Source organism: Dermacentor variabilis, chromosome 8, assembly GCF_050947875.1.
Source record: "Dermacentor variabilis isolate Ectoservices chromosome 8, ASM5094787v1, whole genome shotgun sequence".
NCBI lineage: Eukaryota > Metazoa > Arthropoda > Arachnida > Ixodida > Ixodidae > Dermacentor > Dermacentor variabilis.
In genome coordinates this window covers 169,950,845-169,969,378 of record NC_134575.1, presented here as the reverse complement: position 1 = coordinate 169,969,378, position 18,534 = coordinate 169,950,845, and the positions used below count along the sequence as shown (strand labels likewise).

The 18,534-nt window shown below is 46.0% G+C and overlaps 2 protein-coding genes across 2 annotated transcripts in view; both read left to right on the top strand.

Annotated features, from left to right (window-relative positions):
* The window catches only part of LOC142591628 (protein 5NUC-like), a 162,611-nt gene that overhangs the window by 30,585 nt on the left and 113,492 nt on the right, over positions 1 to 18,534 (top strand). The window lies entirely within an intron of this gene.
* On the top strand, positions 15,970 to 18,518 carry LOC142590802 (myb/SANT-like DNA-binding domain-containing protein 3). The gene is made up of 4 exons (XM_075703209.1): positions 15,970 to 16,285; positions 16,712 to 16,875; positions 17,298 to 17,356; positions 18,515 to 18,518. Exons 1-4 carry the CDS (start codon positions 15,970 to 15,972, stop codon positions 18,516 to 18,518), a joined length of 543 nt encoding a protein of 180 aa, XP_075559324.1.

The following is an 18,534-nucleotide window of genomic DNA, read 5'->3' as shown; positions in this document are numbered from 1 at the left end:
CGAAGTATGTTGCATCCTGCGTTCATTGTCACAGCAGCAAACGACTGACAACAGCTCCTTCTGACTTTTTACAACATCTGCCTTGCCCCGCTTCGCCTTTCGAAGGAGTTGGAATAGACTTGTACAGTCCTCTTGCCACGACCTCACATGGCAATCGCTGAATTGTAATGGCTGTAGGCCATCTAACACGCAACGCGGATACGCTACGCGGAGAAAGCATCTCTACTATCCGGGACTGCTGCTGAAGTCCCCGCTTTCTTTCTACAAAACACTTTCTTACGCCATGGCGCTCCGCGCACTCTCCTCAGTAACTGCGGCGGAGTCTCCCTCTCTTCTATCCTTACCAAAGCTCTGCGCGCCACTACCACAATCACAAGACGACTTGACGAACCGCTTGACGGAGCGTTTTCTTCGTACTCTGTCCGACATGATTGCGATGCACATCCGCCTCGACCACACGAACTGGGATGCAATTCTGCCGTTCGTGACATTCGCCTATAACATGGCTACGCAACGTACCACAAGATTTTCGCCTTTTTTCCTCGTCTATGGCCGTTCACCAAGTTTCGTTCTTTATGTATACTACCTTTCGACTCCAGTACCCCCATAAGCTCGTTTCTCAGAGCAGTTTCTGTCTCGCCTCGGGGGCTGTCGTCGCCTCGCCCGCCTTACACCGGCATCTCCCAAGACGCTCGCAAGTTTTGTTGCGACTCAACCCATCTTGCTGTGACTTTTTCTCCTGGCGATGAAGTTCTTCTTTGGACTCCTGTGCGCGTTCCGGGCTTATGAGAAAAATGTGTCACGCGTTTTATTGGACCTTACACAGTAATTAAGCAGACATCACCTGTCAATTACCGCGTCTCGCCCCTTGGAACGCCGTCCGATTGCCGTTGCCGTAGGACCGAGGTAGTGCATGTCTGCCGCTTCAAATCGTATATTCACGCATTGCCTGATACTTCCGCGCGGCCAGGTGGCCGCTTCCACAGTGAGAGCGAATCAGTGTGAGCTCCACACATGCATGACTTTCAACATCATCATCTCCATATATCATCATCCATTGTACATCTTCGTCTGTATCCATCAGCAACAGCAGCACAGCTTAATTCTCGTGGTACTAGGATGAGCTCGGCTGAAATAAAGCGGTTCCTTAAAATATATATATATATATATATATATATATATATATATATATATATATATATATATATATATATATATATATATATATATATTATGTGGCCAGAAACTCTCGGCTGCAGAACTGTCATATAGGGCGTAATATTCTTTGTAATCGTTACTTACGAAGCCTAGGCTGTGCGCTTGAAACCAAGGCTGCCGTATATTAAGAGTTAGGTGACTAAACACAGTACCACGCACAAGATGACGATCTCTTCAGTAAAATTTTCAAGGTTAATATTCTGTTTCCTAAATGAACAAAATGGTGCTATAGTTCCTTTTTCTCGCATACTTTCAAGGCCAACATGCTCGCTTTCGTTGCAACGCGTCATCTTTAGCAGCTTGTCCCTATTGTTGCAGTCGCAGTTTCCTGGCTTTCTTGCGTTACCCGCGTGTTCCTTTTGCGGGCGTATTCTTCCCTGTGTTCTAACTGCGAAAACGAAGTCATAGCGCGCGAAGCGTCTGAAAGAGCTCGTTCGCCCACGAGAAACTCGTAAGCATGTTCTATGTCATTTGCCGACGCATGCATTTGCAGTACAATGGTTTCCATATTGGGCCTCTGTACCAGATGTCGTGTGTTCGAATCCTAGCGTCGGGCAATTTTTGTGAAATTTACTTAATTATTTATAAAACAGTACTCTGTTTAAAATGATGAGATTACGAAGCCGTTTGAGGCTAAAAGTACGAAGCTGAGGCAAACATAAGTGTTAACCGTCACTCCTGTGCTGGTTGACAAAATAACGCATCGAATGTTCGGCGACTACAAGTAGGTAGCATTAGGCATACACGAATTCACCAGCTCAAGCTTAGATGCTTTTTGATTACACGAGATGGCAGTACGAACGGAACGGAGCTGAAAATCATGCTGACCCTACGGACTGAGGAAATCGACGTATGCGAAGCTTTTTGTGAGGTTGACTTTGATTGACGGTGACTACAGTGATGTCGACAGTGAACCTTTAATTTCTTCAACGTTTAGTCCAACACGTGAGTGGTTAGTTGATGTGAAAGGTTACCGTGCGCGCATCACTGCTGTTTGTCTGCGGAATACATTAAGCACTATGGGAGTCGTGTTTGCTTAAGGCGTCGTTGTGCGCCATTCTTTACAACCTCACAGAGGGGTTAAACTGCCTCACATTGTCACTGCCTCACATTACATCTTGGCAGAGGCGTCACACTTTTACTGAATTATGGACTGTCTGTGCCAATACCACCATCGGATTATGACGCACGCCGAAATGGCGGCCTGCTTGTGCGGAGGCCACGGATAATTTAAGACCAGGAAGCGGAACACGCACACAGAGCTCCAGAGGGCATTGTGCACATTCGACGCGGTGGAAACGACTTTCTCGCGTACCCTTTCTTGTTTGCCACGCGCATTCCATTTACATGCACGCTCTGAACTGCACCCCGATGAAATGTTTTTTCTAGGCAGTGCCTAGCCTTAATCGATGAGTAAGGGTTTACATGTGTCTGTCTAATGACTATGGAAATTTGAATTCAATAAAAGCATCAATATGATACAAATCGCGTGGTTTTGTCAGAATTCTAAGAGCTCGATTTCTACATATATTGAAAGACATTGCCTTCATAAAACAGCGTAATTTATTCTTTGATGTTGGGAGCGGAACCACATTATCTTTGAGGTGTGCTGGCCATGCTGCTTCATCGGCTGCGGAGTTGCCAGGAACGTTAGATTACCCTGGTATCCACTGGAATGCTATTTCATGCTTTGCTTGGCTAGCCTTTGTGAGGCCTTTGAGTGTTTCGTACGTTGTACTATCACTGATTGTTGTTCCTTTTGTGCTGCAGAGTGATGTTAGAGCTGCCTGTAAATTGCTGCAAATTCCCCACTTTTGAGCATCTCTTACTGACAATGTAAATTGTATCGCACATAGGATTGCGAACAGTTCAGCCGTTGTGGACGAAGTCGCACGAAATAACTTAAACGATTCTTGTTTGCTGAGGTGCGGTATAATGCTGTACTGGAGCCATCTGTGTAGACGTGTCTGCATCCTGAATACCACATATATATCTTGGAAACTGCTAACTGTGCAGCTTGAATGAACATGTCTCTTTTTCTGAATATCCTGTCTATCGACAATTTGATTTTTGGAAGTGCCAGCAGCCATGGAGGATATTCGACGTCAAAGTTCGAAAATTAATTTCTAGGCAATATAGGGAGATTTTCTCGAATTTCTTTTGAACATAACTTCGATTTCGTTTCATTACGTCTAGAGCCAATGGGTGGCTTTTGTGCTGTGTTTGAAGACGGAAATAACGTCGGCACGTTTCTGTTGTTCTCATAAGTGGAAACGGTGGTTGGCGAGCCTCAGCTAATAAAAGACAGCTAGAAGTCGCTCGTGGAACTCTTAGACATATGCGTAGTCCTCTAGCTAAAAGTCTTTGAAGTCCCTCTTCAGACGTGTGGGAAAGTCCCTGTAAGATGGTTGCGGAATACGCAATTTTGTGTCGTATTACTGTATGGTAAACAGTAAGCATGGACGCTACTGATGCGTCCCATGATGTGCTTGCAAGCCTGTGAAGTACAGTCACTATCGCATTGACTTCGTTTTCGATGCGGGATGCTCCAGATAGCTGCCTATTAAGTATTGTGCCAAGAAATCGATGCTGTGTGACAATCATTAGAGGGCGTCCTTCCAGATTAGAGTGAACTTCTTTAACTGCGTCGGAGTGAAGGGCAATACAGCTGTCTTCGCGTGTGATAGAATCATTCCTCTCTCTCTCTCTCTCAAAAGCTGCTTAATGATATTTATGCTGTGTTGCAATGCCATCTGAAGGAATTAAACATTATGCCCAGAAGTCGAAATACACACATCGCTTGCATACAGTGTAAACCTCAACTGTCATAACAGCCTTCTTGTAAAATGAGCCATGACGCAGTTAAAAAGAAAGGCGCTGAGTACGCTTCCGCATGGGTACTCCGTATTCGACTACTTGGTCATCGCTTTTTGCTTCGCCCGTTTCGACAAATATTTTGTGAATAGATAAAAATTCAGAAATCCACCGCAAGGACCTGCCAGAAAATCCGATTTCCAACATACTTAGCAGAACATGAACATGACTAACAATGTCAAATGCCCTCTTGATGTCTAGGAATACTGATATCGCCAATTTTCTACATGCACGTTCGTTCTACACAAAGGTTACTATATCCAATATTGAAAGCATTGTGCATCTCTGTTTTCTAAAATCTGCTAGGTAGTTGAAAATCACATCCGTTTCATTACACCGCCATTGAAGTGGCGCGTCAATCATCTTCTCTATTAGTTTGCATCAACAATTTGTCAAACTAACTGGGCGGAAGGATTCAGAGAACAAGGGCGTCTTACCCGGTTTGAAAATTGGGATGGTACCAGTATCTTTCCAAGAGTCACGCAGTTTCTTCAATCCATTGATTATTATAGATGTCTAAGAGAGCATTTGTACCTGTCGGTCCGAGGTTTCTTAGCTTATTGTATGTAATGCCGTCCGGATCAGCAGCAGACTTTTGGCGACATGATGCAAATGCACATTGAAATGAGATAAAGCCGGCAATATCATTACTAATATAGATCAGATAGTTCAAGTGGCTGACGAGTTCTATAGAGATTTATACAGTACGACTACCACCCACGACGATAATATGAGAGAGAATAGTCTACAGGAATTTGAAATCCCACAAGTAACGCCGGAAGCAATAAAGAACGCCTTGGGAGCTATGCAAAGCAGGAAGGCAGCTGACGAGGATCAGGTAACAGCAGATTTGTTGAAGGATGGTAGGCACATTGTTCTAGAAAAACTGGCCACCCTGTATAGACAATGCCTCATGACCTCGAGCGTACCGGAATCTTGGAAGAACGCTAACGTAATCCTAATTCACAAGAAAGGGGACGCCTAAGACTTGAAAAATTATAGACCAATCAGCTTACTGTCGGTTGCCTATAAAGCATTTACTAAGGTAACCGCAAATAAAATCAGGAACACCTTAGACTTCTCTCAACCAAAGAACCAGGCAGGATTCCGTAAAGGCTACTCAACAATAGACCTTGTTCACACTATCAATCAGGTGATAGAGAAATGTTCGGAGTATAACCAACCCTTATATATAGCTTTCATTGATTACAAAAGGCGTTTCATTCGGTCGAAACGTCAGCAGTCATGGAGGCACTACGGAATCAGGGTGTTGACAAGCCTTATGTAAAAACCCTGAAAGATATCTTTAGCGGCTCCACAGCCACCGTAGTCCTCCATAAAGAAAGCAACAAAATCCCAATAAAGAAAGGCGTCAGATACGATCTCTCCAATGCTATTCACAGCGTGCTTACAGGAGGTATTCAGGGACCTGGAGTGGGAAGAATTGGGAATAAGAGTTACTGGAGAATACCTTATTAACTTGTGATTCGCTGATGATATTGCCTTGCTTAGTAACTGAGGGGACAAATTGCAATGCATGCTCACTGACCTGGAGAGGCAAAGCAGAAGGGTGGGTCTAAAAATTATTCTGCAGAGAACTAAAGTGTTGTTTAACAGTCTCGGAAGAGAACAGCAGTTTACGATAGGTAGCGAGGCACTGGAAGTGGTAAGGGAATACATCTACTTAGGGCAGGTAGTGACGGCGGATCCGGATCATGAGACGGAAATAATCAGAAGAATAAGAATGGGCTGGGGTGCGTTTGGCAGGCATTCTCGCATCATGAACTGCAGGTTACATTGAATATGTACTTCGAAAGCACATATCCCGCAAAGCCTTCATTGCTACACCCTAGTCACTTTCGTGATGTTTAGTCCACTCTTATGCTACATCAAATGACCATTTCTTATTTAAGCTCAGAGCTAACTACGGAATGACAATTGGTACCATTTCTTCTGTTTTAATACGGAATTCATTGCTTGAAAGCATACAAAAGGGTTGCACTGATAAAGTTAAAAGGAATTTAAGTTTTTGTTTGTTAAATGGGTGCTTCATTTTTAATGATTCTGTTTCTAATGTTGAGTTCCCTAAAAGCTGTTCTGCATTGTGCTATGTTACCTGTTACGAATAACATGATGCTGCTCATTGCATAGTTATTTTTTATCTTTTGTATGCACTACAAGATGATGACTGCGATATATCTGCGCGGCTCGGCCTGCGCACCTTCGTTCTCCCTTTATGTTTGCGCTGTTTTCCGGGGACTTTAGTAGCCAGCTACCACGTGTTTCGTTTCTTGTGCTCTGTTCGGCCTGAGGTGTGCGTTCGTAATACCTCCCATATGAATCAGCTAGCCCAGCAACAAATTCTAATTCTAATTAGGCTATGTACGTCCGTGTGCACTTGACATACGATTGTACAGTTTTTGTAAAGTATATGACTGCAGCAATTTTACGACATATAAAAATAAAATGTTCGTGTACTTTTCTAACACTTGCCAATAACTCTAAGGCTTATTCTTACGGGAAAAATGATGACATTTTTGTCACTGTGGTCTCATTCTCTGTCTAACGCAGTATTCTCTGACGGTGCTGTGCCTAGTTTGAGCCTCCGCCATGCTCCAGGTAATGCATGTTAATTTCTAAGACGTACAGCTCACGCTGTTTGCAGCGCGAATATAGACCAGTCTATATTCAATGAAAAGCAGTGCACTTTAAACGTTTGCAATTAGATTCTTATTGAATTCAAGGGCTCCAGATTTGAATCTCGCGATTTTCCTTGCCTTCCAATACTACAAACTTGAACAACAGTCTTTTACCGTATACATAGATAGAGACTGGCGCATGTGCAGACTTTCGAATCGTTCCGCAGCAGGATCAATCGACTGCCCTGCTGACGCATAACTTCCGTTAGCACAGCAAGCGCATATAAATCGCCTAAAGGGACTCTAAAGAGAAGAATGGTTTCATCTGTCTTAATAAATTGCCCTTCAGCAATGCCATAAACACCACTCGTACCGCTAGACGCCGCTTGATAAGCCAGAAAACGCAAGAACGCAAGACGGGTGGCGAGGGCACCCCCTTGGAGTGCACGCACCAGCTTGCAGAGAAGTAGGGCAATTTGATGGTGTCTTTTACACCCTACCTAATTTTTTTACAGTGACAATGTACTACGTTATGGCTAAGGGCGAAGTAGCGGGATCGAATCAGGCCACGTACGAGCGGCCTCATTTCTCGCGGGCGAAATGCGAAAACAACCGTGTACTTAGATTTAGGTGCACGTTAAAGAACCCCAGGTGGTCCAAATTTTTTCGAACCCCCCCTCCCCCACGCTGCGCCTCACAATAAAATTGGCTCGTGAAATTGCATATTTTTTCAGGCGAAAGTCTTAGATCTCCTTGCTTCATGGACGCGTCGTAAGGTACAGAAAATATGACGTGACCCAAGGAAGGCCAGATGTGAACCAAAGCATGCGCAGCCGTGTGTTAGAGATGATTATTGGTTGGCATATTTAATTAGTTATTCTATTAAGGCGGATTAAGTTGGATTACGGTCTATTAAGATGAATAAAGACTTATTAAGGTGGATTAGGCTAGATTCAGTTCGATTAAGGCGATTATGGTTGATTAGGGTGAAATAAGGAGGATCAAGTTGAATTACGGAGTATTAGGATGGATTGGGGTGGACTACGAAAGAATAAAGTAGGTTAGTGTGAATTACGGAGCATTAGTGTGGCTTGAGGTGAATTAAACTAGAATTTAGAGGGCTTTCGCCGTTGTGTATGAAACGACAGCTAAGGACGCCTGGAATTTCTTTGTTTCGACTACATTATGTTCTAAAGGACCCAAGGGCGTAACACGGCAAGTTTCAGAAACTACTGCGGAGCCAACGCAGTGCAAATAAGGAAAAATAGTTTGAAATCTGTGACGCCGAACGGACGTATATGCTTTGGGGCTTTGGCGTTAAATGAAAAAAAATTAGCCGCTGATGTTCTTTTTCATTTAGAGTAATGAACCTATTATCGCAAAATTAACGACAATAAACTATTGAAAAAAATACTTTACCATTCTGCACTAATGTATCGTGTTGCTTAGTGAACGTTTAAGACAGACAAACAGACAGACAGACAACGAATTTTATTTGATCCTCAGCAGCTACAGTCAGGACACCCTAACAGGAGCCCGTTGTGACTGCTCGCCTTGCCTGCGTAGAGGACAGAATGCCGTGACCCTCCGCCCTTTCTTGGCCCTCTGGATAGCCTAGGCTTGCTTTCGGGATACCGTGCTTCTGATGGCCTCCTCCCATTCGGATACGCTGGAGAGAAGGTCGTTAGGCTTAGCGGGACATTGCCAGAGCATGTGAGGCATAGAGCAAAAAGTTTCATTACTGTCGGGACAACCAGGGTCCACATCCGAGTATATCCTACTGAGGAAGCCCCGCGACGGGAAAGACCCCGTCTGCAACATTCAAGGAGTAGCTGACTGGTCTCTACAGAACTTCGGGTGAGGAAGAGGATAAAGCCTCCTGCCGAGTTGGTGATGTTCAGTGATTTCAACAAATGTGAGAAGCGTGTCGTTCTGCTGAGTCCCTTCTTGCCCCTCCGGAGCCTCCAGACCGTCGGGCGCGTGAGTTCTTGTGCATAGTCGCGGGCCAGCTTGTTGAGATTTGGGAAGCCCTCGAGAACAATCGACCCCATGTGTGCAGTGGACCACGTTATACAATATGTACTGGGGCAAGCCCTCTTCTCTAGAATAGAGGCCGCCTCTCGAGCGAGGTTACCTGATTCGAAAGCTCTGATTTCGCCTCTCGAGTCGGTGTAAATGTAGAAATGCTCTGGGTCACACAAGGCCAGCGCAACCGCGATTTGCTCCGCTAGACCCGGGGTGGCCCCCTTTACCGAGGCGGAGGAGCCAAGCACCTCCCGCCCGTCTGTAACAGACAGGGCGAACATTCTCATGTTCCCGTACTGCGCGACATTGCAAAAGACCGCGGAGTCTATATCATCCCTAACTTTCTACAAGAGGGCCCGTGCACGCGCTATACGTCTTCCCTGTTTATGCTGTGGGTGTACGTTTCGCGGGAAGGGCCTCACCAGGTAGGCCGCCCTTGTTTCCCGTGTCAGTGTTATCCATTGTTCTTCATTATCCTAGGAGCAATGACAAACTCGTCAGGAATTCGCCTGCCAGCATTGGTCGGTGATTGCCTAACCACCTGGGCAGTGCTTAGGCTATCACTGATTAGGTTAGGTAGTGGTTAGACCTGCGTCTCTATGATCTCGTCAATGTTATTGTCCATCCTGACTTGATCTAGCTTGTCGGAGCTCGCGGCAATGGGCGAGTCTAGCACTCTCTTGATGCTCTTGTGCATGAGGGCATTTAACTTGGTCGTTACCGTTTTGGGCCATACTAGAGCTGACGCCACATAGTTAATGTGGCTCATGGGAAATCCGTGGTACATCCCAAGGAAGTTGTCCTCACCTAACCCCTTCTTTGGTTTGGACGCCTTCTTTGGGTTAGAGCGATTAACCTCAGACGAATCTCCGTCTTGGCTGTAACGTGGTTAATTATTCTGGCATTACAGCCCCTCGCGTCTATGAGCCGACCTTGGATCTTGACTGAGTTGTCTCTAGGAATTTTCTGCCCAATATTCGCATATAATAGCATGTGAAGCTGGTTGAGGGGTGTCAGACCCCTAACCCCCTGCCCTGCGGGTCTGTAAAGTAACGGCTGCGTCTCACATGGAGACATCTTCAGACCCGTGTCCGCGACGTAAACCTCCATCTCGTCCAAGGCTTCTTGTGCTTGGCCTATTATCCGGAGGCCGCCCAGCCTCTCTGAAAGACCATTCATGACTATATTGAAGAGCAGTAGTGAGATGAGTGATCCCCAGGGGGTACCCCGAGCTCCTAATCCGAATCTACCCCACCTGAATAGTAGCCTCTCTATGCACGAGAAAGGATCTGACAAAGGCTTGGAATTTGACTCCCAGGCCTATCCCGACCGTTGCCTGCAGTATGTATCGATGTAATCCTGTGTCGATTGTTTTAGTGAGATCTAGGGCGAGAATCCCTCTCACGTTCCGAGGACCGCTGTCAAATATTTGCTTCTTCAGCATTAGCATAACACCCTGCGTCGATAGGCCGGGCCAAGAACCATTCATATGTGGGAAGACGTCCCTGCGCTCTATGTACTCCGAAACAAAGTTCAAGATCGCGTGCTCCGCTGCCTTGCCTATGCACTAGGTTAGCGATATAAGTCTCATGTCGTCCAAACAAAAGTGTTTTCTAGGTTTAGGGATCAATATCACTGTAGCCGCCCTCCATCGGTCGGGCAACTGTCCTGCCTTCCATACCCTGGTGATCTCTTTAGTTAGTTGTTCCTCTGCCCTATACTCCAGGTGTCGTAATAGCCTTTTAGAAAACTTATCCACCCGGAGCCGATCTGCATTATAAGTTGTAGAGCACCGCCCTGATCTCCGATTCTGTGAAGGGCGCGTCTTGCTCTATTACAGTCACGTACTCGATCTGCAGATAATCCTCTTCCTGCGTCGGCCCTATGGTGAGGTATCTGTGCACGACCGCATTCAAAAGGGACTGTTCAGTGCTTCCCTCCTGCTTGTGCTTCTGTATGACTTTACTAAATGTTGGCCTTCGATTACCCTTAGTCTGCGCGTCACTCAGGAGGTGCCTGAGGAGGTTGCAGTTCCCTCCTGAGCGCACGAACCCGTCTGCGACCGCGCTGAGCTGCTCCCATATTAGCTTAGTGAACCCCGGGGAATATTTCTCTATCTCTCAATTAAGCTCTGCAAGCTTTTTCCTTAGCCTGCGGTTTAGCCGTTGTGTATTCCGCATCATCAGAATCGAGAATTCAACCTTCAACAAGTGCGCTATGTGCGGGCCCATTCTTGGGACCTCCGCTTCCGTTTCTACTTCCTTGGTAGCCCTCTTTACGCCCTCCGTGGGCGAATCGATAGTCTCGCCAAACGAAGAAAATGTGCTATTTCGCTCCTTCTTAAGTATCCTGAACCCCCCCCCCCCCCAGTCCGTGACTCGAAAAACCCTGGCCGGTCGGGCGTCCACCTTTAAAGTTACTGCCACTATGAAGTGGTCACTGCCCAGGTTCTCCAGCTTATTGGCCTACGTGACCTGTCCTACATTCGTTGCACATGCCAAATCAGGCGTTGTGTCTCGCGCAACCGACTTGCCCAGCCGAGTGGGGAACCCTCGGTCAGTGATTACCGTAGACGCGAGATCATCCAGGATCCTCGCCAGGTTCTCTCCTTTTACCGTCTGTCTGACGCAGCCCCATCAACAATGTGGGTCGTTTAAATTTATGGCAACTATCAGGGAATAGTTATTCGCTATCGACGTCGTCTTCTTAAGCATGGAGTTAAACGTCTCTCTCTGATTGGACGGGGGGCTATAGACATTAAGCATAAAAGCGCTCTGCTTGAGCCACCCTTGCGGTGTAACCTCCACGTAAAGGGCATCCATCTTACTCCTTCCAGATTGGATTGGGTGCTCAATACAGGTATGAATTATTTCTGATTTTTTTTTAAGCCAGGGAGGGTTTGGATGTCACATAGTGTCTCCTGTAACAACAAAGTCGGTGGCTGTTCCACCTGATTCGTCAAAAACTGCCGTAGCGCAGCCTTAAGCCTTTCAAAACTAGGACAGTTCCACGGCCAGATTACCAGCTCTTTGGAATCGGCCGCTATGTTGCTACATTACCATGCCTTGCTCCACACCCAGAGCATACTCGGAGTGATTCGCTGACTTGCTTTGTACTCGAACTTTGCCTTTGGCCATAACCGCCGTCTTTTGCTCTTGTACAATTACTATGTGCAACAATTAATTTACGCTTTTCTGACTTTTTCTGCTTGTCCTGAATAGTTCCTCCAACATCTTTCTTTGCTGGCCTTCCCCCTCAGACGCTTCTGAGTCGTGTTTCAAACATTCACAGAGGGGCGAAGAGACCTCCAACCGACAGAAATCCGGCATCGGCAGAGTCCTCTTGACTTGCCACGTCGAATAATGCATGAAAAACCCGGTTCTGCAGGGAGAACCCCCAAAGAACATTTATGAAAACCGGAGCCGATGTCAACGCGTCCGCACTAGTCGACTTCTTCGTCTACTGTCCCTTTAAGAACGAAACTTTTTAGTCTTTAAATAACCTTAGTTCCCTTTAAACATCTTACGTAATTGCGTCCTAGGGTTAGGCAGACCACATGATTATTGGGCGAATCCCATTGTGTTACGTTTATTTTTATTATTAAAAGTAATATTGATGTGAACCAACTTAAAAACAAACAGAAAGGGGGGGAGAAGGGGGCTAGCAATTGTCTTCTACAAGGGAAAGACCACCCACGCGTTTGGAGAGAAGAGAAAGAAAACAGATGTAAAAGAAAGAAGACAAAAGAGGAAAACACACGACAACACACGACACAGACACAGGCAGAGTAAGAGCAATAAAGGTGACTGTCTATCCCCCTAAATAAAAGGAGTTCTAGCACAGCTTTTTACCAATCACATCTAGTTCATGCATGACCTCTTGTAAAAAGGAGATATTTATAAGCGCAGCTCGCGCAAGAATAAGTTGTTGCACTTGCCCAGCACCGCAATGCTACAACTGTTGAATATTTGAACATTCGAGCAGCAATTGCTTAAGCGTTTCGCTGTAATGCCTACGAGCTAGGCACGAAGAACTCGGTGCACGTCTTTGTCGGTGAAGACGATGTGTGAAATTTACACACCCAACGCCTAACTTGCGCAGTAGGGACCTAATGCACCACCAAAAATAATTGTGGTTACGATATCTTGGCGATACGTTCATCCGGGTGTGAGTGGTGTAGGTGGCGTATAAGCAGTCTAGCCTCATAGAATTTGAATAAATTATAATCAATGACTTTCACGTTGTGCGCAGACGGCGCCAGCGAATCAGCTTTCTGCTTTCCTGAGATGCTAATGTGCGTTACTATTCAATGAAGCATTGCTGCTTCTTTCTTGCATAAGATTTCATGGGTCATCGTAAATTCTTCTCGTGAAAGAGGTTAGTCGGCGTTGGCGCTGGACAACCAACTCATAGCTCCACTGGGAGTCGCTTTCCATAACGGCCTTTGACAAATTCGGTTTTTGGATAGCATGCTTGAACCCACACTATTGATGTCTAATACTTCTGCAGGCCTATGCGAACAGAGGCGTTTGTGTAACCGTGAGTACAGTTTGGATATGCGTCTTCGCATAGTGATGCTGTTAAGCCTACTGCGCATACCGCTGTTTTCTTTTAAGCGTTTGGAACACCTTAGGGCAAGCTTATAGTCCGATTTTATCGGCGCGGGAGCGAGCGTTGCTGGATGTCGGACGCGTCGGAGCGCGTTGGCCGCGTCCGGTTACGTTGGCTGCACCAGTGCGTCGAACCATCGGTCGAATTATAGACGGTGTTGTTGTCGCCAACGTGACGTAACGTATGCAATCGCTCACGCTACGTCGGATTATATTTAGCCCAATAAGTGGGTGACCAGCTGATGAGCGTTGCATTCTCGCTCAAGGACCACGTCTTCTCCTACATTCACAATCACAAGGAAGCTAGGCTTCATTTTTTCAATGCGTGACTCCGTCATGCGGAGGGGTCGATCAAGATGGTTATTGTCGTCGCTCGCCCAACAAGGGTGATCTATGCGGTGCACAGCCCTTTTATAATTTTGTAGTCTCAGTGGTAGTTTTTTTACTCCTGCAACTCGTCGCCTCCTCAATTTTTTCTAGGCTAGCCAGCCACATGCGGCCAATCCAACCGTTCATGGCCCTCTTCTATCGTCCTTTACTTCTCTCCCCGGCGGCTAGCGTTCGCTCCTGCTTTACAGATAAGAGTTTCTTACAATATACCATAATCGCGGACAACTTTCAGTGGCAATGATGGAAAAGCTGCACGCGCGTGGCTGCTGCACATGTTTAACGGCGCCAAGTAGTCAGCCAGCACTTCACAGTACTTTTGGTTGCTCGGAACAGACGCTGAATCGACGCAACTTCACGTGCATCGGTTTCACGTTTGCCCAGACGCAGAAGGGAAAGTCGCAAAATAAGTAAACCTTTACATTCAATGGTGTGTTTTATCTTATTCAACTGCTGCTGATATGGTGTTTATGTCTTCTCTTCCGCACCTGGATGAAAACGCGGGACTCCTTTCAGAAGCGCTCTCACTTGTGCGCGCTTTGCCTCCGTAGCTTTTCTTCATTTCCACAGAAAGTTGTCCGCGAGTATAGAGGGAACTGTGGTGCTGCAGTCGTTGACCCACCAGGTGGATGATAGGAAGCGCATGTATTTGTCTGATCTTCGCGCTCGTGGATTCAGGCGTTCTTCTGGCTTTGTTCATTACGCTTTATATGCCTTCATTGTCGTAAATTTCAGAGCAATTTATACCCTTCTATAGCAGAAGACGCTGGGAACATGCACATTCGCTAATAATTGCAACGATTGAGCTTGTCGAGGTGGCCAAATCGAAACGTATCAAACGTCTCAAGAGGCTGGTATGCCCGCTATAAATTCATAAGAACGTTTCAAATCGCCTATCGATGCATGCGTCCGTGTCTTAATGGTCTCAATATCAGCCAATATCAAACTAGCGCCAGAGTTCCATCTAGCATTTATTGCATTAAACTCTATGGCCATACGCCAGACGGCATTTTGCTATCACAGCTGCACCGCCCCCGCCCTGAAATAGTCCATGTGAGACTTAAGCTGTTCTTCTGCCGCTAATAAAGAAAAGAAATAAGCGTGGGCAGGGCATGTAATGAGGTGGGAACATAACCGCTGGCCATCAAGGGTTACGGAATGGATTCATGGAGAAGGGAAGCGTAGCAAGGGGCGGCCGAAAATTAGGTGGGCGGATAATATAAAGAAGTTTGCAGGGACAACACGGCCACAATTAGCCCGTGACCGGGGTAGTTGGAGAAGTATTGGAGAGGCCTTTGCCCTACAGTGGGCGTAGCCAGGCTGATTATGATGCTGCTGCTGATGATGATGATGACTAGCGCCAACGAACTTTGGCCCTTTGCATAGCTGAACTCTGGAATTTCCTTTTTTGGGTTGCGTTACGTTGAACTTTTTTCTTTGTTGTTTAGTTACTTTTGTTTACTAACCCCCGTATTCTTAAACGCACCTTCACTTGGCGCTTCACCTTGACTTCGCCAAGTCGAGGTGACGCGCTTTCCTTCACTCAAGGCGCCGCTGCGTTTCATGAACACTACTTGAGCACTACTTCGTCAAGGGACTGCTTGAGAAACCGGCCTTCACTTCAACGGTGAGCGACTTCCGGAAAGCGCCCCTTATAACGAGAGTATATGGACAAATATTGAAATAAAAAGAGCGAAAAACACTTTAAACGTTTACGACATGTTTTTTATTGCAATTGATAAAGTTTTCTTCAATGTATCTCTGAATTTATTACACTTGCAACATAATTTTTCGTCAATCAAACTCTGATGTAGCCAAAACTGGCTAGTAGCCAAGCTCGGCCAAGCCGTGCCAGAGCACAATCCGTAAAAATCGTAAGGTTCGCTTGCGCATGCTTCTGTTGCCGGCTGCTGCTCCTGCTGTCAGCTTTTTCTGCCACCCGCCGTGGTTGCTCAGTGGCTATGGTGTTGGGCTGCTGAGCACGAGGTCGCGGGATCGAATCCCGGCCACGGCGGCCGCATTTCGATGGGGGCGAAATGCGAAAACACCCGTGTGCTTAGATTTAGGTGCACGTTAAAGAACCCCAGGTGGTAAAAATTTTCGGAGTCCTCCACTACGGCGTGCCTCATAATCAGAAAGTGGTTTTGGCACGTAAAACCCCAAATATTAAAAAAAATATTTTTCTGCCGTGTTCTGTGCGTGTTTTTATGATTAAAATGAGCATCAATAGCGACGACTGCGTTAATCGTCGTGGCGATAAAACCGGCGTGTCGAGGTTCGTCTACACGCATGAAGAACGGGAACTGCTCCGTAACCTAGTGATGAGGGACAGTGCCATTATAGAAAAGCGCCAAACTGATAATGTATCGAAGCGCGCCAAGGACAGTGCCTGGGAGAAGCTGGCCGAAGAATACAACAGCCAACCAGGCATTCGTCGGGTCACGGTGATGCAGCTGCGGAAGCTGTGGGACAATAAAAAATTGAAATGGAAGAAGAAAGATTCGGAAGAAAAGCGGGATTTGTGCGCAACAGGTGAGAACTTCACCTTACATTTGCTTGGCAAAATTAAGCAGCGCAGAGGTCTGAAGACTACGGTGAAACTAAATGTGTAAAAGAATTGTATGCAGCCTCAGCATCATTGAACCACTCAACCCACCGCCCGCCCCCCTTCTAGTACACGCTGCGTATCCCCGAGCTACTGCACAATTTTATTAATAATGGTAATGCAAAGTGCAAAAAATGCTTTTGCTAGATTCAGGTTAACCACAAATATTCTGCGCACGTTATGCGCACGCGAATAATTATCGGCATAATCAGAAAGCGTAGCTAATACCTGTATGTATTATCGAATATGTTGACGTTACAGTTCAATAAGCTGCTCGTCGCGTTTATGCGTGTGCGTTGTTTTGTAACTTGTAATTTTGAATGTGCACATGTATTTACACTTTTTTACGTCAGGGGGTGGACCACCTACCTGCCGGCCAATGAGCCCATCATTGGCGCTTGTCGGGGCAGCTGCCTCGCACATTGGAACACGGCTTCCAAACCCATATGACAGCGATGGAGCCCATACCAACCAGCCAGTGCTGTCTCTACCACCTGCGCGCATCTTTGAGGCTATGGTATCTGGAAATCAAGACAGCATGGACGAGTGGCTTGGTGAAGCCAGATTTGGCAAAAAACTCTTAATTGGCATGTTGCTGCTGTTGTGTTGTGATATGGCTGCATGCATGTATACTGTTTCTGAGATGTTCTGTTTCTGTGTCGTTTATTTTTGTGAGTAACGCAGCTGGCGCAGGTGTTCACATGGCTTGTGTGTCTGTTTCACTAAAATTTACGTTTCTGTCATTACTATCTTATCAGCAATACGCCATGTTGTGCGAGCATCTTGCTGTTACTTCACCAAATTAGTGTCATGGGCAAGCATTTTTATTAACCTTAAGATGTCTTTGTGTGTCATAAATAAATACGAAGATCAAGGCTGGTTTGATAGGCTTGCAGCCATTTAGAGCTGTAATTGAACCTGGTTGTTTTCTATGTGCAGATCCTCTCTTCCATAGCACTACTTCCAGCGCAGGAAATAGCTGGCCTGTCAATAAACCGGTAACTTTCACCTGCCATGGCTGAAATGCTTCACTCCACCGGTCAACTCAACATTTGGCTGCTGTTGAAGCCCCTGTTCGTGAAGGACAGCCTCTTTTTTCTAATTTGTTTGTGTCTCACAAAATTAGCATGCACTTAAACGAGCTGTCTCCATCTCTCATTCTTTTCGAGGTGCATCTGTGTTTGCATAGTGCCAGCAATGTGCCCTCTACAACCTGTTATCCAATTTTAATGCTCATAACATGAAGACATTCATTGTGGTTCCTGTGTGTACATGTGCCAAAATAAGTGTGCAAGCAGGCAAACAAAAGTACCTCTCGGTGACAGTAAAGTTGCAATGTATGAATGCTCTTTTGATTGCACCACCTGCCTGTGGGGCACTAGTTCGGCTTCCTTTGTATTTTCAGGACCTACCCCTGTGGTACTACAGCTAGCTTTGGAAGTCTGCGCTCTATCAGAAGCAACGGGCATGTCGCCTTCTATAGCTCGGGCGCCTTCGGTTCTAACACTCATGCGCTTGCTCCTCCAGCAGCGCCGGCTCCTGGCGACCTGTCTTCTTTGCAGCCGATTTCTGTGACTAACATGTAGCAGGCATCATCAGATAAGTTGTTTCTCCTGTTATCTGAAATTTCATGCTACAGCTGAGACGCATCCAGCCAGCAGTAAAACTAAATAGCTTGCTTATCTAGCAGTATTGGAACCTGTGTGGAATTGAGCCTCCTTTCACAGCATTTTTGTGTAAGTAACATCTGTCAGAAACATCACAGAGTGAAGTTGTATCTATTGCTATTTCAAATTACATGCTACTCAGGTGTCACTATTTAGTAGTGAAACTTTAGTCTCTTACGGCAGCACTGAGTCTAGAATGGAACACACTTTTCCTGTTTATTTCTGTGACTAACACACTTGGAGGGCATCATATGGATAAGCTGCTTACTTTTTCTTTTCACTTGCTCGCCTGGGTTACAGTTTAGAGCCACTTGCGCTTTCTATTTCGTGTGTGACTGATCACTTGTGACTGTCTGAATAGTGTGCCTGCATGTATGTGTATTTGTATTTATAAGATGTTCAAACTATGAATCGACACTCCTTACAAATATGAGTTTTCAACTGTAGTGCCTCCTAGGCTCTAAGTTAACGTTTGTTTTATGTGTGCAGATAATCCAATTCAGACACCA